The 25,848-nt window shown below is 41.9% G+C and overlaps 1 protein-coding gene across 1 annotated transcript in view; it reads right to left on the bottom strand.

Moving 5' to 3' along the window:
• Window positions 1–25,848, bottom strand: part of LOC104084103 (tyrosine-protein kinase transmembrane receptor ROR1-like) — a gene marked incomplete at its 3' end in the record, with an annotated part of 48,647 nt that overhangs the window by 12,336 nt on the left and 10,463 nt on the right. The window contains exons 3-4 of the mRNA XM_009587826.1: window positions 22,767–23,054; window positions 22,119–22,149 (exon numbers count right to left, since the gene is read on the bottom strand). Coding sequence (XP_009586121.1) covers window positions 22,119–22,149; window positions 22,767–23,054 — 319 coding nt within the window. The remainder of the gene's footprint in view (window positions 1–22,118; window positions 22,150–22,766; window positions 23,055–25,848) is intronic.

Raw genomic sequence — 25,848 nt, 5'->3', positions numbered from 1 at the left:
GCGGTTCGAGACTCGAACGCCATCCATCGCTGGGTCTGGCACCGCTGCGGTGTCGAAACGCAGGGGTGCTTCGTGCCGTTTGATGGAGGTGCTGCCCTCCGTAAAGGTTACCCCGTTACTGATGTCTGCTGCTTCCCGCACGCCACAAACTCCCTGGCCCTTTTCCAGGTGAACGCAGGATCAGCAACAGGCAGCAGGACTGAGCGCAGCAGGCACTCTCAAGACAGCGATTCGTTAATAGAAGCTCCCCAAAGGGTTGTTTCTTATGGGAGATACAGTAACACGTAAAAATGTGAAAGGAAAGGAAGGGAGGACCAAAATCTCTGACTTTGCACTGGGAACCCAGAGGAGGTAGTTACATGGGCCGTATCAGGAGAGATCTCTTTATCTCATCTGCTCGTGGCGTGACGGCTCCAGTGAATCGAAAGGTTGATTTGCCCCCCAGCGCAGCGCCTTTCTGTTGCAGCCTGAAACCGGGGAGAACTCCTAATTGTCTCTGACTTGAAACAGCAGCAGCTTTTTAGGCATCCCCATGCAAACCAGGCAAAGTAGCTTGCAGCAGCGGAAAAGCAATAACAATCAGTTTGCAATTAATTTCTTATCGGCTCGCGCTAAACCTGGAGGGGCTGCACGGTATCCACCTCATCAAACTGCATCTCTGCAGTCTGGTCTCTAAATACAAACCATTTCTGCAAGATTCTCCATCAAAGTCCACTTCCCAACATCCTGACGTTTCTTTACCAGAAATTGCCCGAATCTAAACAACGTTCCCAGCAAATGTCAACACAGGTCCAGGAACTTAGTTTAGCAAAAGCTTTGTAAGCAGGCTTTAACGTGAGTTCACTTAGGAGCATTTAATAAATTAATAGAAAAACTGAACCTTGTGAGATCATGTTGTATTTATTTTTACAATATCCCATGTATTAAGAATACATATTCCAAAGATGGTGTAATTGTGTGGTCATTTCTACCACACCCCATGGATTGATTTCTTTCTTTTTTTTTTTTCTTTTTTTTTTCTTTTTTTTTTCCTTTTTTTTTTCCTTTTGCTTGAAGAAGGATTTGCATGAGTACCCAATGAGAAAGAATCATAAATACAGGACTAATTTTGATATCTTGAGTGCAAACGGGCAAAGGAGAGATGTAGGACAAGGCAGGACAAAGTCCCAAATGCTGTGAGTGTCCCAAGACAAGAGGTAGGAGCATCGCTTTCCCTCCCGATGCCTGTTCCAACACCAGCCCGCTACGAAAGGTCTGTTAGTTAGTTGGTTAGATGGGATCATTGGATTACCATTATTTTGGTAACCAAATCTCTAACTGACAGCAATGTAAATAGGGGAGTGTACATAGAGGCAGAGAGGATTAATAAAAGCAGCAGGGGAAAGGACATCATAACGTTCAGTGACCCTGGAAGATAGCCGTGTAAAGCCAGCACAGGATTAAGGTGCGCGTGCAAAGCCAGACTGATTTATGAGGATTTACCAATTTGAAGAGCAAAAGCAAATAAATGCTGTATTATCCCCGAGATCTACCAAGTGGAGACGGAGTAGCTTTGGCTCTGTGTGAAGACTGTCCAGACATTTTTTTCACTTACAAAGTGAAAGGCGTTTTGTCTTGCTTAAAAAAAAAAATGTTCTACCATAGCACTAAACTAGACAGAGCTATTTATCTAAATAATTTATATCCAACAGCAGAGTACTGACGGGAAAATGCAGCCATCATTGAAAATGCAGCCTAGTTCAGACAACCAAGCGCTTTATACCCTTCTCTCGCTGCTTGCTGCAGCGGGACAACAGAAGTGCGAGCAGACGGCTCAGCTCCCGTCACCCCCGCACGGGCAAGTCCCCTGGCACAGCCGGGCATCCCCAAGGCGCCTGAGACGACTTTTTTTTTTCCTCAAGAGGGTCCTGCTTGAATCATGCACTTACAAATTTGCAGCCTAAAACTAGGGTTACGGAGGGTGTTGCTTTAGGGGAGTTGAGTTCATAATGAATGCTGACAGGTGATACCACAGAGGGAAGAAACATGCTCTAGAAAACTTGGCAGTTAATTAAAAGGTGTATCGATAAATTATTTTAATTATTACATATATCCAATACACCCTCTGTACATGCATTAATGCTGTATAAATTATTTGTACATTGTTAAATAAATTGTATTTTGTTCCGTACTCATGTTCCAGCTTCACACAGAATAAAATGAAAAGAGTTTTTACTTGGCAGATATCCCTTAAAGCAAACAGATGAATAATACTCTGTCATACTTTCCAAAGAGCAAAACCCAGTTGCTTGCGCCTCACTTGGAAAATGGGAACATATTGGCTGTTTCATAACAATATTTCAGAATGTGAGGGCTGCATTTTACTTTGCAAAAAGAAGAGAATTGCCCAGACTTGCACGTCACTGTGTAATTTAAGGAAAAGTTCTGTGTAATACAAGCTATTGCTGTTTTGACACCCCTTTAAAGTTGCAGGGCAGCTAGGGTTCACTAGAAAAGCATAGGCATAAAATAAGAAATTAATAATGCTGTCCTTTGACATCATTAAATTTACAGAGTCCCATAGCACCACTGATACACCTGGTTCCTAAAAATAATAATAATAATAAAAAAAAAATCAATAAGCAAATATGATCTGCCTAAGTAACTACTTTACTTAGTCATTATTTCACATGCCAGACTGATAGCTGGTTTAACATGATGCCTCCAATCCAGAGACGGATAAAGCATCCAAAATTAATGTGAGTTTGGGATGCTGTTTTGCACGGCTCGGCACATGGGATGGCACCGAGCAGCCCAGGCCAACGTTGAGGCCACATTATGGCCATTCTCCGCTAAAACCGGGACCCGCAAAATTCCCCGACCCCCCCAAAATCTTACAATTACCCAAACATATTGGTCTGAGCATTTCTCAGGGCTGCATATCGTTGCACTCCCCTCCCCCAGTCACTTCTCGTTAGAGGATTTCGGTGCTGAAAGGAGGCAGGGTTGTGCAGAGACATAAACATCACTGGTGAGGGCTGACATGTGTTTTCTACTAACCTCATCTGGGCAGCGCGGCAGCATCCACAGTTTTGGAAGCTTAATAAAATACATCTCTCACGCAATTAATCCCTTGGCAAGGATACACCGAAGCAATTACTGCGTGTTTTTCTTTGTCATCATAAGAAAGTTTTACAGTGTCTCTATCAAAATGACTCATTTCGGGGAAGCAAAAGCTGCCTAGAAAAGCTCAAGAATTTGATCTAAATATTGACCAAAAATAAATAAATTAGCTGGGATGTTGGCCTCTGAGATTCACTCTTTTTCTCCTCTTAAACACTTTATAACAATTCCTTCCCTACCAAAACTCCTCCTGCAAAGTCAATAGGCATTCTTGCAAGCGAGGGGGTGAGCCGGCCGCGCGCTTGCTCAGCAGCTGCAGCTGGTTAGGGAACAGCCCTGGTAACAGCGTTTGGATCTTTCCTGGCAGATTTCTTACATCATTATTCAAGATGAACTGCAAATCATATGCTCGTAGTTATGGAAATGGCAGGAAACTTCTTGCACTTATGTTTTGTTTGACAAAGCTATTTTAAGGTTATGTTTGGAAGGTCGGTTCGTCCAAGTTTCTAGATGCAGAGGAAAAAAAATGTAAAATGTTTCTGAAGAGCAGTCAAGCAGGATAAGATTACAAGTGCTAAACGTTGCCTCTTCTATCAAACCTTCATACTGCACAGAAAAACACACTCCCTCCTCCTGGATTCCCTCACGGAGCCGCAATGATCTCACACACACGTTCCTTATCCACCTCTCATCAGGCATTAACCTTTAGATAAGGAGGTTTTGATGGAACGATCATCAGCTTCACCCCATAAATCGCCTGCAGCCGCCCTGTCCTGAGTGATACCAGATCCCCCTCCGCCCCACAGGGGCTCAGCCCAGTGGTCTGACGGCCCTCGGGAGCGGACGGGCAGGACCGGACCGTATCACACCCACATCCATCTCCTACAACCCTCGGGCACCGCGCCGGGAGGCTGTGCGAAGTAAGACAGACAGGCAAAGGGAAGAGACTTCCTCTGTCTAAGTGCCTTGCCCCATCCCTCAGATTTTTGTCCAAATCCCTAATAACTGGGACCGCTTTGAACGCACATTTTATGAGCAGCCTCAAAGCGATCTACAGCCCGACTGCCGCATCTCCATCAGCCACCCAAGCCCAACCATCACGGCTTGGTGCAGCTCTATTTGTACGAGTGATATCAAGCCACCAGATCCGACGGAGCTCCTCAATCAAATATCGCATTGCTTTCATATGCACAAAAAGTATTTAAGTGACCTATTTGACGGGGAAGCTGATATTCCCCGGAGACTGTTCTCCATCTATAGCATTGCCATATCGGAGAGCTTCTACAGGTTTGTTTGGTGCTGCATGAGGCCGGCACTCTTCCACGTAGGAACGGGAGAACAACACACCCTTCTGCCTCTCGGGGTCTGCCAGGAGGGTGTACATAGGTCTACAAACAGGTCATATCACAAAGGACATACTCTAGATTGTATTCAGTCTCTAGTCAGATAAAAATCCTCAATACTAAGGAATTTATTCATTATTTAGTCACATGAAGTTACAGAGGTTGTTCAGATTTCATTGAGCAATAAAATAAGTTGCAGATTACGTTGTGCATCTCCCCCACAAATTTGATTTTTTCCCCCTCATAATATACAGAAAAGTGCCGTGTGATATACTAAAAAAAGAAACTTTAAATATAAGAGAAATGCAGTCAAGGTTGCGTCACCTTTCAAATGGCTTGATCTGGACATTAAGGGCTTTATTCCCAAATATTTTACTGCCTCTTTACAGGCATAATGGGGCCTCAGAGCGAGGGTTCATGCAACTGATACCACATGAGAAGGTCTCTTCACACCAGAAGTGTGGCATAACCAGGCTTTGATGCATAAGGAGCTGGGTCCTCCGAGGAGCATTGGTTTGAGAAAACAGCAGGGACAGGGGTACTTGGAACCCCTGTGATTAGAAGAGTGTGAGAATAATAACAAGGTTTTAAGTAACACCTTTCTGTTTGCCTTACATAAAATCTCTTTTGTGAGATGTCCTTTTTTTAAGGAAAAATTAACATTTTAAATTTTCCAGTTAGCATTGCTAATGATTCCTGTCTCTCTCACAACTGCTTATTCATTGCCGATGACTGAAACTGCTCAAGCATTCAGCAAAAGAGATTTTGCTTGCTACTGTATGATACACACCTATGTTTGCAACAGGATAGTCAAGTCTTCCAGAATACATAGAAAATAACACACATTCATAAATGAGAACACCGAAAATGAAAACATTTAATCTCAAGCAAAAGACAATTTTTTACGGTGTTAACACAGACTATTCAAATAACATAGGAAAGTACCTTCATTTTCAAGCTATTTTTCCATCCTACGCTGTTTTTTTTCTTTCTCTCCTACGGAAGGACATCCAAACTTCCCATTCTCCAGCAACGTGTCTTAAAGAGCTGGTTTATTCCCTGATAAAACTACTGCAGATTGTTCTTTGCCTGGGAGGGACTTCTTACAGAAGGCAATATCCCGCTCCTTCCTGGGCCTCAGGACACTGCAAATACAGCTTTGAACTATTCCTAACTGATACAAAAATGTGTAAGCACCAAGAGTCAATACTGAACACTACAAAATGAGTTTCAGAGCTTCTGCAGCCCATTTCATCTCTCACTAACTCTTTCCTGCTTTACCTTATTTTCTGAAGTCACAGCTTTATTTCTGCTCCTCCCTCCCCTCTCCTTTCTTCTAACATTTAATTTGTCTTATATGACTCAAATAGGTCTTTCTTCTGGTGACCTAATATTTTAACCTTAAGCATGATGAAAAACAGACTTCACAAATCTGACACTTGAATTAAAAGTGAAACACATGCCTCAGCACAAGTTAATTAAAAATAATACATATAATGTTAGCTTGTTTAAACTATTATTTGACCAAAAATTTGCACCTATCAATAACTACTATAGTCCACAATTGCTACAAAAATAATAGTAACCACCACACTTACTGCAAAAATTAGCTATGTTACTTCTCCTTTTATTTAATGAAAGTGTTCACAGATCCTGCGAAAGCTGCTGAGCTGAATTGCCGAACTTTACCCAAAGAGATGCCGGAGCACACAGCGTGCGCGAGGGCTGGCTGAACACGGGAGCACGGGTACGGGCTTCAGCACGCCGGTACCCCAACGCATGAGTCCTGTACCTGCTCAGCACTGTGCATCACTGTTAGATGCCCCACTACTAATTCAGATACCAATAATTACTTGCAGATACCTAATTTTACAGGTGGGTAGCCTTCTTCCTCTCGATGTGGTAACTCTTGCCCTGAAATGCATATCAGTGGTTCCCTTTGATGGGACGGGGAGAAGCCAGGCACTACAAAGTAAGGACAGTGGATGGAGAGCAACGACATGGAAAAAGATGATCTGAAATTCCCAACTCCTTTTAAAAATCTAGCGTAAAACATATTTTTCTAAACGGCCTTCCTAGGAATTATGTCAAGGTAGGAATACAGCGTTTTTCTGGGCTGACGAGCAGTCTGAGGGTTTATGAGCATAATACTCACACTTCGGCTGGGGGTAGCTGGTAAGTCCAAAACCATTTTAAGCAGTTAGTCTTATTGAAATAGTTGGTCAAGTTTAACAACTGTGAAAACATTTAAAGTTCACATAACTTGCAGGTCTATCATAAATTCTACTCCTGACAGACACACATAAATAGAGGCTCCTCAGCTGGGAATAGCCAGTCTGCTTTAAAGGGTATCATGAGTTATATTAAACTGAGAATGTCTTGTGAAAAAGATTGCTTTCGAGATAAGAAACTCATTCTTAAGACAACAAACATGAGTGAAAATATGCTTCAGTGAAAATTAAGATCTGTCCATCCATTCCCTAATGGTAATCAGATAAGGCATGGAGAATTTGTTTGTTTTCTTTAAAAGCATTATGCCTCTCTACATAGGCTGCACAGACCAGCATGAAGCAACCACACTTCAGTAAGCATCTTGGGACCAAAATATGCATATTTTGGTTAGCCTTCAGACGGATGCCTAGTCCTAAATTCTGAAAATCCTGATTTGAAGGAAGAACTGTGTAAAAATGGCAGCTTTCTACTCAGAAATGGGCCAAATCCCTTCTAAAACTTTTGTTCTTAGAAAGGCAGTCACTGCCTTTTCCTCCTACTACCCCAAAAGAGTGAATACATTGCAACATGCCTTCCTGCCTATTTTCTGGCAGCACCATTAAAAGAATTATTAAGCAAATTCTGACCTCCAATATTTTTATTCCTTGTTGTGGGAAATAAAGATGGAAACATCTAGTTTTGCACGGCCAATCAGTTCGAAACACTACAAGCTTGAAGTGTTTGTCTGAGCGACTCCGAGAAAAGCCCAGCTTGTTTGCAGTCAGGTGTTTGTAGAAAACATGTAAGCTAATGCCACTTTGCAGCTCATTTACAGCCAATAATTGGTATTCAAGGTGAAAAAACCACTTCCCCCCCCATAACCAGCACCGTGTTTTTTATGATTCAAGTGGCAGAAGAAGGAAAAGGTACGTATTTTTCTGGACTTGTCCAAGTTTGCAGGATATGCAATTTATTGATATATACCAACAACAACAACCAAAAACCCTATCCCAATTGTTTTACTTAGTTTCATTCTATTATTCCAGTGTGTCAGCAATTGAGAATAGTAATTTGATCGAATTTTGCATTAGAAGTAATTATGCTAACTTGCCACTGTGAATGGATCACAAATTTCTAAGACATTTTACACGTGATTGCTTGTGTACTCTGATGCAAACTACATTCAAGGTACTCAAAACATCTGGCTCCACCATTTCTCAGTAAGAAAGCGCAGCCGTGTCTGCCAGACTTCCTACCTGCCTCCACATGGCGCGATGGGCTGAGCTGCGTGACACCAAAATTTTAGCTGTAATCCTGAAATGAATTGGTATTGATAAGGTTATACGCATGTTATGTATTATATTAATGCATTCCCTCACTGGAAAAATATTATTTAAGATAATAGAACTGTTTCTAGAACCTTGTTTTAATAAAGTCTGTCCTGGCATACTTTTGCAGTTGTACTTTATCAAATCTAAAAGCTGGTTTTTATCTTTGAGTAGGTGAAATGCTGGTTTGTATCAATACTAACTCTTATCGTGGTCTGGTAATATAAAACATGTATTTTACAACTGCATAAAAAATTAAATGAGGATTAAGCCAAACATCATTTAAAAAGGCATGCACACATACCATCCACGCAGCAAAGCCATTTCTCTCACAGTATGCGTGAGATGAAAATCAAAGGAAACACTGCTATTTATATACCATTGCTCCTTTTATCCAGCCGAGGAACTTTATTTTGGCAAGACCACGATTGCCCATTTTGTCTCACAAAAACGCCTTATATGCCCAGGATGGAGTAATATTCCTGAGTTATTCACACTGAGGAATAATACGGAGCAGCTCCACAGAAACCCATGGAGTTCCTCTGGGTTTATCCCCGTACAGCTGAGATCAGACTGTGAAACAGTCGCAGCTCCTGATGCCAACTATTGCCCCAAACACAGCTCCCAGCGCAAAGCAAACATTCTCCAGGTCATTCCTTCACGTTTATCATTGCTGGAATAATATTTTCTCTCATTCCCTTTTTGTTCCTTTCAAATCTGCAAAAGACAGTACACTCACGGAAGGTCAAATCCTCATCTGCTACTTGTGCCGGGGCTAATTTGCATCCGTTGAGGAGGAAAAACTGACACCACCAAATTTTAAATAAATGCTAAAAAATTACCATGAGAAGCAAAAGTCAGACAAGGAGATTTCCGAAACTAGCATAGCTGCAAACAGTACAGAAGAGGCTTTTACTATGCTTTTAAGTCCAAGCTTAAGAGATTCTGCTATAACTCATACTTGTTTTTTGCAAGATGGAAATGGTGGAACTGTCAACAAAAACACAGAGTAAATGCATTCATTTATTTATCGTATAAATACAACAGAATAGTTTCTTTTCCAAAAGCAATTAAAGAAGACATTAGATAGCACCTACTAAAACCAGATCTTTTAAAGATAGGCAGGTCAAGACAGCTTGCATCCAAGAACCGTAAAGGACAACATCTCCATGAGCTCTTCACAGCTGTCGACCTAACCCACTGCCTGGCAGCCCTTGCATTGCCGGTACTCACACACAGCGTGGAAAGACCCGAGTGACTCCACGTCTGCTGGCCTTACACCATCCAAGACAAAACAGTGGCTGAAATGAAGCCCAAACAATGCAGGATTTGAGGCGGTAACAGAGCTGGTGGCAATTCCCAGGAGCTTACGGAAAAGAGACCTCTCAGACGCGCTTTGGTGAAGTCAAGAGTTGGGTTGTAAAGATAACAATGTTTGTATATTTAGAATCTTGGAAAGGCATTTGACTTGACACAGCACAAGCATGTTCAGAAGTTAAAGACAGATAAAATCAACATGACACCACTTTTTTTTTTTCCCAAGGATGTGCCCTAGTTAATTCATATCCACCGGATTTGGAACATAACATACCCGAGAGTAGTACTGTAGCCTGTGCTGTCCTCACTGTGGTTAGATGGAGATGCAATGGTCTCTTCTCACCTCTAACACCTCCCAATCTCTAACCTAGCTGTGAACCTTGAAAGGGGATCGGCTTGCTAAGTGTTCTTGGTGTTAATTGCCAGGCAGGACTGTGGCAAAAGAATGTGCCCATTCATCTCGAGCAAAATCAGGACCGAGAGAATATTTATTTATTTAAAGTAAATTTACTGACACGAGAAATTTGTCTAGAAAACTATGGCAGAGTAACATTTGTGATTAATTTTTGCTTAACACGGATCTTTGTTGGCTCAGGCATCAATAATAGCATCTGACTAATAACAGGTCAGATGATAACTGCTTTCCTTCCCCACCAAGGTACCCACACATATTTTCCTGTTAACAAGATCAGTAAACTTGACACATTCTGAAATCGATGATTAACTCCTTTTACAGTATTTGAAGTCGCCCAGGGTTATTGCTTTGAACGGCCAAAGCTAGAGCGTCATGCGTGTTTTTAATTATCAGGATAAATAATGTAACACCTTATAATCTTCTTCCTCACACTTAATGATTATGTGATGAAGTAACACAAATTGCGATTGAGTAAGTAACTACATACAGACGGGCTGCGCGACGATGTTATCTTTATAGGAAAACTCATTCTGAAGGTTTTACACCGTATTGCAGTAGTGAAAGCAGCTTGGGTCAATACAGATTTATTCCCATTTTTTATGTTTTTACTAGACTGAATAAACACTTGCCCCAAGACTGAAACCACTGGTTCTCCTAAAGGCTGCGGAAGCCCAGGGTAAACTCTTAAGTTGAGCTCGGCGTGATTGACACTTCCTTGCAACAAGGAGCCGCACTGTTAGTTCAGGGTGAGGATTGTTCCCTCCAGCTTCACGTGGGCTTTCACAGCCCCTTCGTCACAGGCTCTTGCTCACAACACTCCCGATGTTGGCTGATTACAGTGTGGCTGCCAATGGCATTGGGTGGCCCTTCGAAATTGCTGATTTTCAGGTGGTCTTCACAAGAGAGACCTGTTTGAGTGTGGGGATGCTTGAAGCGGAGGAGCTTGCTCCCAGCAGGCACCCGGGCCAGCCCAAGGGAGGTAGGACACTATTGAAGGTGGAAGGAGAAACATTCCATAATCACCGAACCTTTTATGAAATCCGAAGATCTAAAGATACGTGGGGGGTGATTAAGGAAGGAAATTTTGCAGCTGCCCAGCTCCTGGCTGGGGCAGCGATTTCGAGGGACAAGCAGCGGTCCAGCACACGGCTCCGGGACCCAGTCCTGGGATGTCTCATTAGGGGAAAAAGCAAAGGCTCGGTGCTGAGACCATCCGAAGGAGGAGAAGAAGCCCGAAGTGCCCATGGGAAGGGGGGCAGGAAGAAGGGGGCTACATATGGACAGAGACAACTTTTCATGTGGGAGAAAGAGAGCCTAGGACAGGAAACAAATCCATCGCACAGAGGCCACAGACATTGCCTCTCCCCCTTCCATACCCACGCTTTGTTTGTAATACTGTAATTATTATTATTACTATTTTTTGTTCTCTTGAATACTTCCTACAACAAGCAACCGGAGCTTTCACTACCCTAATGTTTCAAATGCTTCATTTTAATTCACTTTTCAGCCTGCTGGTAGCAGGGCTGGCAGCTAGCAGATAAAACAAAAGCCTGCTTGAAGTTGTGCCCAGAGTGGAGCCACTGCATGCCATTACGATCTGATGAACCTCCGCCAGATCCCTCATTGCTCCTCCTTTTCTTGGTTCCCCATCAACACAAACTGAAAATAGCAGAAGAGGATTTGTTTAAGGAAACAGCTGGGCACTAAAGTAAAAGAAGAGCAAAATGAGAAAGAGATTGAGATTTTACTGCCTGGTTATGCAGGATATTTTATTACAACCACAGAAACATTATAGGCCTTTAAATAGGATTTCCCTTATAATTAAAGGCCTTACGGCATAATCTCGCTGTACCTTGGAGATGACCTCAGACATTAACTGGTTTCCGAAATCTTTGACTATTTCTTTATTTCATCTCTTACACCTGACCAACTCCCATGGCTGTACAAACTGCCAGAAGCCCAGGAAAGTGCTGTTAAGGACATTCGACCATCAGAAATTGCAGGTTTTTAAGTAAAACAAGACCATACAAGACTTTTAAACACGCTTGCTCCATGTAACAGAAGTTCAGTTTTCTCTTTCAGAAAATCATAATAAAGATGACCGATTCACAATTTCATTTGTCAGTTTTCTAACTTAGTTACATTCAACTCATTCCATGACAGCTAGCAATCATTTTATACCGTAAGTATGTGACACAGGTTGTATGATTATTTCCCTTCTTTCTTCCTACATCTAAAGACCCTTACACCCATCTCCCCAGAAATAAGACCTGTACACATTGGGCAATAGTGGTAATGAGGCAACAGCCAGACAAGAGAAACTCAAGTAATGTATTCTCCTGCATCACCAAAGTCTTACGTTGACATTGACTGTCATCCCACCGCAGGCTGGTGGGGAAGGAAATCAAGGAGGTTGGTTTCCAGTCTTTTAGCTTTTTGTTGTGTTTTTTTTAACTGCTTAAGATAGACCAGCACCCCCCCAAATATAATAGAAAGCTCCAAAAGCGTGGGACTGGGAGGGAGAAGGCTCTGGCACTTGGGCTACATCATAAAATATGCCCCTCCTCCCCAAAACCACAGTATTCGTCTCTATTTTAGGAACTCTTAGATGAAGAGCCATTGAAGCAGGTACTGTGTTGTAAATATACACAAATAAAACAATAGACTGATAATCTCTGCCAGAAACTTTAAGTTACTGTGTTATCCGAGCATAACACAAATCAGGTCTAATCCCATGCGAATCACAGACACTCTAAAATAAAATTTTTTATTTGCCCTCTTTGAGGACAAGACATACATTCAGGGCAAGTCCTTTCCAAAATAAAGCAGCACAAAGACAGGCTCTGTTTAGCCAGTACTGTAACCTGACCTGGTCCAGGAAGGGTGAAATTAATTGTAATATTGTCAGATCTTGCCTCACAGCCTTTGGGCTCAAAGAAATCCTTGTAAGTCACTTAAATGGCTCTTACAATTAGACTTAAATGAGATTTTTTTTTTTGATGAAAATTGTCTTAGAGAGAAAACATCATCTTCTGAAAACTGGAATGTTCCACAAAAACACAATGGTTTGGACAAAATTGCTGCTCCAAACTTTTAGCAGCTCCAGAAGGAATTTTTGGGTTGACTTTCAAAACAGCTGTTATCTGGAACGACCACATGAAATATGGGAAAACCAGGTTATACCTCTGCTGTAAAGCAGAGCCAGCGTCTTCCTCCTCTCAAGTGAATATATGCTGGGCTAGAGGCTATGCAACATTTATTTTCTGAGAAAAATGCCTAATGGTCTTAGCTTCATTTCAACATGGAATAAAACCAGATATTGAAGGCTCAATATTTTTAATCAAATCCAAAACTGTTTTCCAACCAGTCTTAGCTGCAGCCTTAACGTGGAGCTTAGTAGCACGGGTCCTCTACCCTGGGGTGGATTGACCTCCTACCCAGACAACTTCTGCCAGGGAGTTCAGTGGGAAAAAGGCCTCTGTGTGACATTAAGGATATATAGCATTAATAGGAACAATACTTGGCAGGTCTGACTATTTGGTTTAACTCACAAGACTCAGTTTATTATTAGTCAGACAGAGATTGCCAACTGTGCGTAATGATCCTTTTTTTCTTTTTGCAACAGTTAAAGAATATCTCCATAAACAAAATACCCTGAAGGCTGCAGGAGATGATCAGGGTAAGTAATGCAACTTTTCAGCCTTTCCTGATTTTTTTTTCCTTTCTGTTGCCAAACGGAAGAAACTTGAAAATGATCCTCACTTTGCTCCTTTTTAAACAAATCAGGAAAATACGGACAGTCTGTAACTCGGGGTCAAATTATATAATTACAGGATTTCTTTAAGTGTTTGTAGGAACACTGACAATTGAGATCACCAATTAGAGAAAGGAAAATCTATCTACCTGCACTTCATGTATCAGCCCCCGCAGGTTCCTGCGTGGAATTTGAAATGTTTCCAGATCCACAGTGTTAAAAAATGACAATATGGTATCTGAGCCTAGTTTATAACAGCAGCATAAATTCACCTCTCAGCGTTATCCTCAGCATTTATCAAACATGGTCAAACAAGGTCAGTGCAACAGGACTAATGCGGCAAGGCCAAATTAACATGCTAAAAACCAGCTAAATACAAAAAGGCTCAAGACCTGATCCAGTATTTCCAAAATGCTGAAAGCTGAGCACTTCCTAAGCAAGTAAAAGCAATTTCATCTTTTTATCTTCACTTCCACCGTGGGTTGTAATACACGCACAATCCACACTGCCTGCCTCCTTCTGACCTCTGCGGGCATGTCGAGAAACTCTTTCGCTGTATAAAAGGCACCGTACGTACATTTTTCCCCTCTGCTTGGATGTGCAGTGGGAATCAGCACAAGAACTGTGTTACCACGTCTTGAGGAAGGCCACCACTCAGAGCTGAGACCTGATTTTGCCAAGAAATGAAATAGCAATGCTCGTGTTCCCGTCCTTAAGTATCACAGAACCGCTGCTGAGGTGAGCTGGCTGTAGCAGGATGCTGCACTAAGCTGCCTGCATAGACTTGCGCTTGAAAAAGATGTGGTGAACAAGGAACAGTGCTGCTCATAAGCAGACAAGCTGGCTTCAGGACGAGAGAAACAAAATGCTGGGGTCAGGTTTTCAATTCCCCCAGTCTCCTGGGGTGTTGCTACAAATCCTGTGTGCGATGTCAGGGGTTACTGACTATGCAACTGGGTCGTATTAAAGCCTCGTAGAAATAAAAGTACAAATACTCTTCAAATGCTGGCTGTAGCATTCCACAAAGGCCATTTCTATACCAAACATTTATTTGCATATGTAGTTGCTATGGGTGATCCTGTGCAGAATGAAAACAAATCCAGTTCTTAATAGCACATCGTCTTTTCCCTTGTATTATAAAAATGCATTAGGGAACTCTGGCTCCCGATGTCCAAGTCATAATGTACTTTACTCATTTTTCCCTCCCCACTTAAAAAAATATTGACATCAGTGTAATTAATTTGTTTTCAGATAATACAACTATGTCTCCATATTGTGTCATACCTTTCCTTCGTGCCGCATGAAGACAGAAGGGCTTTCTGTTTGCTCTACAAGCAGATAAGAGTGGAACACTTCAGCTAAAATTTGTAAAAATATTTATCAGATACCCTTTCAAAAGTGAAAAGTACTTTCTAAGGTCAATCTTTCTCCAAACTACAGGCCAGTTTCTTTTCTGTAGACTTAGCGCAGCATAACAAAATACAATTTAACCCACTTCATTAGTAAGAGCTGGGGTAAGAGCTCCGTGGCAAAGAACTCGGATTTTTGCAGCATTGCTCACATGAAAACCAGTGGACGATGCAGCTGACAAGAACGATAATCCAGTGGCACAGGTTTTGGCCTGAGCCTGCAGAGACGGAGCTCAATTCTCTATTTCATTACAGGCCACACATGCAATAGTTCGGGCAAATCACCCCAGGGTGTCAAACCCAGACAAGGTGACCAGTGTGACTTTAGCTCCATCTGAAGTAGCACAAACAGCTGCAGTTAAGGCAACTGAAATACACCTTTAATCTTACTCTGGCTCAGTTTCCTGTATGTGCTCTGGGAGATAAGAGGAGGTAAAGAGGCAAAGGATCCTGGGATTCTCAGATAATGTGTATATTTAGCTACGTAAGTACCTTGAGGTAGGCAAAGTGCACTAGAATACTGCCTATAACCAATTCATTTAATACAAGACACAAATATGGCTTTCTAAATTCTGTACCACATTTACACAGAGGTTTTCATTTTTTTTTGCTTGCTCAGGAAAAATCCAAGAGCATGCCTCCTCCTAAACTGTACACCCTGGTGCCTCAGCAGTCACCTTACTGCCCACGATGCTACAGGAACGTTGCAAAGAAAATCGCAGCAGAATAATCAGAACATGGGAAAAGGTGAGACAGTGGCGTAACAGATAAGTGTGCGCCAGATCAAAGACCCAGTGAAGAGGACAAGTCCAGCTCTCCCTGGAAACATTTCAATTCCATGACTGGCATGCTCACAGCAGATAATCTGACTCTCAGACCCTGGCAAAACTAGGGGAGTATTATTTTCACTCAAATGAAGTAATGCAACAGAACATAACATGGTTTCTGTCAGCATCAGCCACTCAGACTTCATCTTCGTACCGCGTGATTTTTTTGCACAAATATATTTATATTGGCTTCCACATAGAATATCCCACTTCAAGTTTGCATCTCAGATCCTACATACTGTATGTACAAGCTGTTGCACCAACACTCAGTGGGGCTATAAAAGATTCTGCACCAAAACTCATGGGGCTTGCCTTCAGTCCTCATTCAAAATTTCCACCGTCACTAAGCAACACGGAGGTAGTTTCTGTGACAGCCACAAACCATGGTACAGGACTGGAAATCAATATACCTCCTTCACTGAGATCCTGGGGGTCCAGCCCGGGCGCCAGGAGCCCTGGGGTGCCGGGTGCTGGGGCTGGCCGCGGGCAGCAGCAGAGAGGTCGGTCTCAGGATGCTGCTGGAGTGGCTCTCTGGTGAATCTACTCTTGCCCCTTTATCGGCATTTTTTCTTCTATAAAATTCAGCCTCTATGGCCAAAAGGGGAAAATGTCTTTGTTACTCTTTGAAATCCACGATCAAATACACAGTTGGCCAAATCTCACCTGGATGCCGGCCAGTGGTTATGCCTTTTCTTGTTTGAAGGAACCATGCTGACATCCAGCCACACAGAGCCACTGTATAAAAGATCTGTTTTACTAAAAAACCCAGATGTGTTTAACTAAAAAAAAAAAAAAAAACAACTTAATCACTGAAAAAGAGGATGGGAGAATCCTGTGGGGTTTGTGGTTTCACAAGCCTTGCAAGCTATTTCTGGGAATCACAAACCCCATTTGATTTTATGAATCATATGCCCCTTAAAATTACAGCCCTCTCCTCTCCTCTTTTCCTCCTCTCCTCATTCCCAGTGGTTAAATAAAGAGCAAAACAATACCATATTTAGGTTATATATAGAGAAGGCTCCAATAGGACTAAAAGGACTGTTCAAGAGCAATACTGATACAAGGACTGTATATACTGTATATATAGGCGCCAGTCCGTGGTACACACATCCAGTTCGATTTACATTCACGCCGCTGTCTCTCTGCCACACAGTAACCACTGCACATCCAAGAGCAGTCATATTAATGAGCTAGACATTTTTCTCCTCTAAAACTTAAAACACCATGTCTTGTGAACTTACAGAATACTTCCAAGAGGTGCCATGCTGTTCTTCCAATGTTTCCACTGTAATAAAGTCAAAAGTCTGCACTGTTGAGTGAAACATTTCACCTGCAGGTTAAGCCTTTTTGAAATGTACTCACAACACAATAAATTGCGTGTGGTTTTTGTACAGTTCCAACACAGAATATACAGAGCATTTTCCTGAACTCTTCCCACTGGACTACACTCCAGCAGGGTTTGTCTGGACTATGTAAAAAGGTGTTTTTGTTTTCTTTCCCACTATAGCTCTTGTGGCAGTTCTCAAACGGAGTGCAAGTGTGCTCCACCTCCTCTAATTTCAGTGATTTGCACCTAGGATTTCTCCTGGAGTGGGTGAAGTTCAGGGCAAGCACAGGGCCATCACTCCAGGTAGTGGAAACAATACAGAATGAGAAAAAAAGGACAATAATAATGGAAAAGATTGGGCACACAACCATTTTCCAGGCCGAAGAATCTCTATTGTTATATTAAATTCTCTCATCTCCAGGAATCTGCTGTGCTCTGACCTCAGCCCTTTCTCATTTTGATCTCTGTAGCAACTGGAGAGACCTGAGGTTAAGATACACACTTATACATCCTTAAAGGACCAAAGCTTGCCACGGATGATGGATAAAAAGTGTGATGTGAGGCACGGGAACTTCAAAAATAATGTTGAAGTTATGCTCTTTCAGGAAATTTTCAGAAGCGATGGCTACAGCGATGTATATGTATGCGCGTACAATATAAACACACACACACAGAAACATGCAATACGCAAGTATACACTGACACATGAGTTAACTAGCAAAATGCTCCCTTTGATCTTCCTCAAATTATTCAATCAATTCAATTTGAGCTTGCATTCATAAATTCCATGGAAAAAAGAAGGGGCTAAATTAGCTGACGGTGGGCTTTTACACCAAGAGCCAGCAGGACCTGGCTTATCTGCCAGCAGAGGCCTGCCCCAGACTCCTGCCTGTTGTGGAGGTGCCCTTGACACCATCCACTTTACGGAAACTATTCCAGCAGTCCGAGAGCCAGAGCCGGCGCGGCCGCCCAGCTCCTGGGCATGCATCCGGACTGCGGGACAAAGGCATTCGCACTCAAGGCACAGCTCACCGAGCTGCTTGTAGCTGGCGCTGTATCTGTAGCACCTTCCGGCAAAACGAAAGATAAAATAATGATTTATTTATAAAGCAGGAGCGTAGGTTGGGGTTTTTTTTTAAACAAAAGAAGCTTCTTCAAGCTATGTCAGAGACGCAGAGCAGCAAAGCACGTTAATGGAATGTAACTCTACGGCCTCACAGATAAGGGCTTTAAAGCTGACCTTTGCCAAACACAAGAGAGTTAAAGGAAGGACGCTCAGGTCAGCCCGTGCTTTACACTGCAGCAATACCTTGGGTTCTTGATTTCCTTACAGACTGCAGTGGTATGTTTCTGCTGCAGTTTCTTTCATTCGCTTCAGACTGATTTGCAAATCAGACATTTGGCTCCAGCTAACTGTAACAGTGCTTAAGGAAAGCAGAAAGAAGAAGGATATAACACACACGTGAATTATTATGTTATCTAGCATTGCCCATCTACTTTTACAGAAGTCATCCGTTTAACCTCTTTATTTTTAAGCTACAGTTGGCCCATCTATTTTTCTGCCATCACATCAGTGCAGAAGTCTGCACCTATAAGTTATGCGAAGAAAAAGTGCTGAGCATATGGATTTTTTTAAAAACACGATCCTCAAATTAATTCCTTAAATGAACAGAACTTTCCACTCATGGCAGATTGATAAAGACAACATGGGAAAAGCACGCCCACTGAGCAAGGCTGCTACTTGCCATCGATTTTGTTCATTGCCTTATCACAGGAGAAGAAACTCATGCTGATAAGGCACAAACACTACCCAACTATGAGTTTTCATTTCCACAACATCCTTCAAAGTGCTTTCCCTATTTAGCCTTCATTTAACCACGGGAAAATAATATGATTTGTCCCTATGATGATGTATGGTAAGTGTCCATTTGCTCAGAGTAACACCAGCGGTCAGCCTGCACAGCAGGGGAAGAGACATAGGTTCCCGTGAACATATTTTGGGCAAACGCAATCAGCTGAGCCCACGGACACACAGCCAGTTCACCCAAAGCACCAGGACCAATGCCCTAACTTTTGAGAAAATGGCAGGAAGATATTTTCTGACCCAGCTTCCAGGACTATTCCTGAAGAAAGTGTTTCCCCATAGGACTCCCATGAGTCTTAAACAATGGGGAGGGAGGTCGAACATGTAGTGTATCTATCACCCTGGAACTTGAAAATTGAGGCTGGCATAGATGGGGTTGGTTTTCACAGATAAAAGCAGGCATTTCTCATGACTATACTTCTTGCTCATCTAATAGCAATGAGGAGTCTAAAATGGCATTAAGACTATGAAACAACATGATAGTCTGAGGGCTGATGCATTCGAAGGGTCTCACAGAGAGCAGGCTCCAACTTCTCTTCATGTTTGAAGAAATTTGCAATCAAAATACCAGAAAATCTATGGTTTAATCTCTAGAACAACTTAAATTTGTTTTTCAGACAAGAAAATTTAGCAGAGCCTCTTCCCCTGTGCTGAAGAGTACTGCTGCCTTTAGCCAGTAGTCCTTCAAACGCTTTACCTATGTAATGCGGGATCACTCTTACCACAGGCACTTCCACCGAATTTTCATTAATTTCATAGCTACGAACTTGTTTGCCAACTTGTATGGGGAGAAGGCTATGCATGAGTAGGCTATACAATACTCAAGATATTGTTTGCATGGAAAGAACAGCAAACAGCAAGGAACAGATTCCAAGGCAATTTCCCTCCTGTATTCCACAACGTGCAATTTCTCTTAGCAATTTCGCTTCACACAGCTGGACCTAACCCGCTGCTGCTATCCGTAAGGCTCTTGCACTCATGCCACAGGCAGCAGATATGAACTAGGTTCAAGATGACGTACACTGACCTTTTTTTTACTCTCATTTAGTATGAGTTCCAAGTTTATCATTTCTTTGTCATAAGCTACTTCCTGATTCTCTTATTTCATAGATTAGATCTGGTCAGCTTCTACAGGAATGTAAATGTTCTCTATTCAGTAAAACGGAGATCCCTCTGCACATTTCTTCGGATATGTTTCTCTCCAATGTTTAGTACCACGTGACCTCTTACTAGACAGAGCCCACCACCTCCCAGGGTAATGAAGTGTGATTAAATATCTTTCTTGGTTATAAAATTATGAGGCACAATTATAAAGTCAACTATTAAAGGGGACTACTAAAGAGGACGTCTGACTTTTTTTTCCACCTTTTCACATTTGTGTTTGTACACATGTATACCAATGGGCAGCGAATGCTGAAAACAAAATGAAAATCTTGGAGTAAGTCACTTTAAAGCCAATTTAATGTTTGATATGGTGCATACAGAAAACAATGATTGTTTGTTCCCTGGATATATGGGCTTTGCACACAGAATAAGACAGGGCCATGTTAAGCTAGAAGAAGGGTGCTTAGCTCAGGCAGAGTGTAATACTCCTAGTCTCCAAACTAGCACTCATGACACCAGTTTGTTTTTAACTCATGGTCTGGATGATGCTGTGTAGACATCACCTTAGAGCTCACCGAATTAGAGGGACCACTTGCTGTTACTTCTCCGTAACTGGGTGAGGCTTTTAGCTAGTTAAGTTGTGGCCTTTTTTTTGCAGGGGGGCAAAAAACCCCCAAAACCCTGCCAGAAAGAAAAATGGGAAAAAGGTTCCCAAATCTATTTTGTTTTAAAAAAATGAGGCAATCCTGAGTGGCCTAGACAGTGAAATTCCAGCACAGCTCTCGGCTTTCTGTGCTCAAGCTTTTCTCCCGTGGGTTTCTGACCACCAAGGACGTGTTGCTTAATCTTACAAATTTCAGAAACCTCAAATTAGGTGGAAGCAGACACAAAATACACATTTTCTCAACTCATTAATTAAGTCTCCAAACTGCTAAAAAGCCTAACAGCCCCCACTTCCCACAGCACCATGAAGCTTTCCTCCCCAGAACACCGCAATCACAAAACGGACCCTAAGTCCGAGCAAAGAGCTCCCCTTCCAAAACAAACTCAGTAACTTCATGTCAGGTACCTTCAAAAGGGAAGACAAAAACACATTTTATGATGTTCCATTAGAGGGCATCCTAGCATGTCCTTTTGTGGTCAGATGCTTCCCTAACTTATATCCTCTGCAATACTTTGTGAACGATCTCCTACAAGGACAGTCAGGAACATTCACATCTTCAAGCTTCTCCATCCCCTGTAATCGTATTAATAGTTTCATTTAATGTTTTAGTTGGTACTGCATTTCTCTTCTGATAGTGCAGCTTCCCTCACCAGGAGAGGTGGATTTTCAGTATTGTTCCATGCATGTAAGATGTGAATAAGCTGGACACACTATCACAAAATTAATTTCAAACTTCAGAACAGTTGAAGATCACACTTGGAAACAATAAGGGACTACAAAAGGTGAGCAAGTTTGATCACGTATCTTGAAACTAGAGGGGAAGATAAATGTACGTTCTCAAAAGCTACCAAAGACAGAAGCTCCACTGCCAAAATACAACAACGTGGCAACTGCTCAGACCTAGCAGCATGGATCCCGCAGCAGGAACCAAACCTGAGCTCCAGGATACAGGGAGCTCTTGTAAAAACAGCCACTACTCCCACCCACGTACTCGATCTTTAAAAACTCAGTTTTAAGACAGTTTACTAATACAGGTACAGATAGATACAGATACAGTTTATGACCATCAGTCCCCTTAAAATCAGTAAGAAGCCCCTGGGTAGTAAAATCTACTTATAGTGATAAACATCTTCCGGATTGGGCTATGACATGTATGAAGATCAGTTTCTACTCATACCTGTAGGTACACTGAAATCAGTTCAAAGACTGAAGGCACCAGAGGATCTAAAGGTAATAATATTGGAAATTAAGAAGTCTAGGGTAAGAAATAGGAGTTGACACAATAACATGAAAATATATCTACGAGACAGATAATTCACTTATAATAAATTACCATACTCTCTGACTTAAAGGGGAATGTAAAAGTGCTCCTGTCACACAAAATGAAAAATGAAGTTCTGACTGCTGAAATGCAAGATTAATGAATCGACATAACAGACATGAAACAACTTACGATGATCCTGGACTTGCTGTTGGCGGGGGACCTAGAAAAGTGACAGAAGAAAAACAGTGTGATGAGTTACGGTGAGGTAGCAAGCAGGAAGCTTTTGAAAACCTTTTAGAAGATAAAAGTAACAGTCTGTCATGTTGGATGTGGTTTATGTAGTTTAACAGACGAGTCGCAGTTTCTCAGTACCAACGACAAGGCTGTATCCTGCAGCAGTGATTGTCTGCAAAACGCCAAAGACGAGGACAATAAACAGGTGAGGCACTCATCCTGCAATTCAACTGTGTCTCGGGCCATCACAGAAAAGGTTACAGCAAACCACAGGAGGCTTGTACAAAAGCATGTGGTAATTATAACTGGGAGAAAACAGCATCATTTCCCCCATCAATTTTCATTATTTATCAGGGGATTCATCCTAGGCCTGATTCAGATGCATTGATCAAATTTGCTCTGACATCAGCAAAGGTTTGCTCAGCGAAGAGCAAACAGGCAGAGAGGACAAGCTGCCATCCCAGAGATGCTCCCAGAAATAGGCTGAATCAGACCGGCTGATACTACTACATCAGTGCATTCATTTTCAGCGGATAAACAGACTTTTCTCCAGAGTTGTTTTTTTAAGTAACAGTTTCACCAGCTTAAAAGGAGAAAACTTACCAAATTTCACAAACAGCACACCAGTTGTGGAAACGGTCTTTCTGCCGTTAGTCGCAACACACTGGAAGTAGCCCGTGTCTGTAGTGTCAAGGTTCCTTATTCGCAGTCGAGACCCATAGCTTGTGGCACGGAAGGAAATCCTCCGGGGTTCTTGGACAACCGGAGCGTCGTTTTTTAGCCAACGGACCGTCGGAGGAGGATTGCCAGAGACTTTACAGTGCAGCTCTGCAGTCTGGCCAAGGGTGGTAGTTATGTTATTCATAGGTTCATCAAGTGTCAAGAAGTAGTCTGTTACGTAAAAGGAAAAAAGGGTGAATAAAGAACTCCAGGTCAGGAAATGTCATTTTAAAGAAAGCTCATGCTTGTCTTTGAAAGGAAAACAAAGGAAGTGGCTATCAGGTTTCATAGAAAACAATAATACTTGTTAATTGATGTTTCAGGGCAGGCAATAGGTCCCACATAGTTTTGCATGGTAATAAAAGGAACAGATTTTGGAACTTCCATTGCATTATAGTAATGCTGTATTTCTTGAAAACTTCTCTTCCTTCATACACCCATGGATTGTCTCTACTTTCTCAACATCATCTTACTGGCTTCATTCAACACAGAAAAAGGAGGTAACACTGCTTCTCTTTTCCTTTTTGCTAACCAATAAACATGAAAAACATGTATCAGAAATCCGGCTGCTCATTTTGATGCCTCTGCCTATGCAGATCTGCCTCTGCAGAAAATATAGGAATATATGAAATGAATTGCTCAGAAGTGAAGATCTCGGAGACATTTTTAATCGATTTGCAGAGCAGCGTAGACAGTATGTTGCCAATGATTTTGTAAGCACTAACTACATAGATGAGGAATAAGGATCATATCTAGGAGATGGAGACTTTTTTCTCACTCAGTATTTCCCTCGCTAAGAGTACTAAAGTTTATCTTAAATCTGAAATAGGTCTCACAATAGGTGCAAGCTGAAGATCAAGAATTCTTTAGTTAAGATAGAGAATGTTAAATCAAAACTTAGCAAAATCAATCTCTTCTAAACCATTCGTTTAGAGCATTGCCTTCTCCTGTCAAGTGCTATTTCATTCTGCATCGTTCAGGAAGAGGACTATTTCTAGTTAACTGTATTCAACATTTAATTAAATCCTTTAAAGGCAGGGAGCGAGATGGATGGGGTACGAGGAATGGAATACGTGGGCTTTCATCTCCGTGTCACAGGTTCAAATCTAACAGTGGTCATTAGTGGCCAAACCCCATTATCATCTGCTGGCTGTCTCAGCAGGGCAGCCAAGGAATGAGAAATCTGGAGGCTGTACTCTGCTCCTGCGCTCTCAAAGCCAACCCGGGAGGTCAAAAAAAGTCTATCAGTAAGTAAACCTCTGCTGTGCTGCTTATGCTCCACCATTCTTAGGTCATCTACTGTTAACTCCAGCAATAAGCCTGCCTAAAAGTATGAAAAAAATATCTAGCATGTATAAAAACAGCTTAGCCAACTAACTTGCCTAACTAATCCACTTCCCTAATTATTTATTTTAATCGTGTCTTCACTAGCTACTCCCTTCATTATGTTTTGACTATATCAATATCTCTCTCCTTTGTATTTAATCCGTTTAGCATGTAAGCTGTTATCCTGTATTTGCACAGCACTTTATACAATGCGTCCCTGTTCTCATTTGGTCCCGAGGAGCTATTAGGATAAACGTTTAGCACAAAGGAACTGCCCACACATATTTTTTTTCACTGATCAACTAGCCTTTTAATGTGCAGGTATGACACTGTGCAAAAAAACCCTACTTTTACCTACACTCCCATGGATCTAATTAGTTAGGAAATCTATGTATGGGGTAAAAAGGGCAGAGATCCCAGCCCTCGGTGAAGACAGACAACAGGGTTCGATGTCTCTCGCCAGGGGTGTCAGACTGGCCTTTTAGCTCTCCAGAATCATTTCTGCATGCTTCATTGCAAGACTAGAAATATTTCTGACTTGCTATCTTAATAACCTCACCGGGAAGCATAATCTAAGTCAGCACACGTATTCTTGGGTTCTCTCCACAATCTGGGTTTAATAAAATCACACTAATAGCATGGAACTGGATAACCGCATTTAATTATCCAATGTAACATTTCTATACCACAGTCATTTATATAATTCCTGATAACATTTCAAAGACTGGTTCAGACATCTACAGTATAACACAGCCAGAGAACAGAATGGCCTCAGTCCCATGATGGTCTTGCTGACAAACACCACAATAAATATAGTATTTTAAAGGTCCTATGCATACATGAGAGGCAAATAAAGGAGTAAGGGTGTAGGGTAGGTTTCCAAAGGCTGGAGAAGGATTTTAAAGTAGCAGTAGCAACAATAAATCAGTGAAAAAGTATGGCTGCAATGCAACGGCTATGGTGCAACTTCTCTATAGGTACAAACAGAAAGAGCCTCTCAGCGTCAGGAGCTTCTGACTCTTCTCTGTGTTCTCCACCTTCCTCCATGAACTATTACAGAAACACTAAAACAAAATACATCTGCTAAGTTCAGTTTAGCTTAGTCTTCAAATCCATGAATTTTGCACCCAAAATCTTAAATCAGATCAAGCAGATCAGCTGAGACGAGATTTAAACAGGGCAGGTTTCAAGCAATTGGATGCTTCATGAGAAGATGTTTCTCACAGATAAAGCAGTTCTGTAATTGAAAATGAGCTGAAGGTCTAACAGTGCTTCCAAAAAACCTTGGACTGTTACTGAGGCATACAAAATTATGAGCATTCCTTCCCTGGCATGCAAAAAAGCCATCCATTGCTGCCCTCGCCTAGCGTGGAGGAGCCAAAGAGAAGCCCCATTTTGTTTTTAATACTCGTGTCTAAATCTCATCTACCAAAGCCCATCGAATCTCCAAAGCTACTGCCACCATCCTCTCCCTTTAATAACAACTATGCAAAGACCATATAAAATAGTTCCTGCCTGCAGCCAGGTTTCTGTCCAGGTCACCCCCCATCAGCCACTCTCTGGTGCCATCAGCATTAACATCTCCAACTTCTGGGACCAAAGGCCAAGAAAAATGGGGTTAAATCCTCTTTTTGTGCTT

Source organism: Fulmarus glacialis, unplaced genomic scaffold (assembly GCF_000690835.1).
Source record: "Fulmarus glacialis isolate BGI_N327 unplaced genomic scaffold, ASM69083v1 scaffold7821, whole genome shotgun sequence".
Classification (NCBI taxonomy): domain Eukaryota; kingdom Metazoa; phylum Chordata; class Aves; order Procellariiformes; family Procellariidae; genus Fulmarus; species Fulmarus glacialis.
This window is presented reverse-complemented; position numbering and strand designations above follow the sequence as displayed.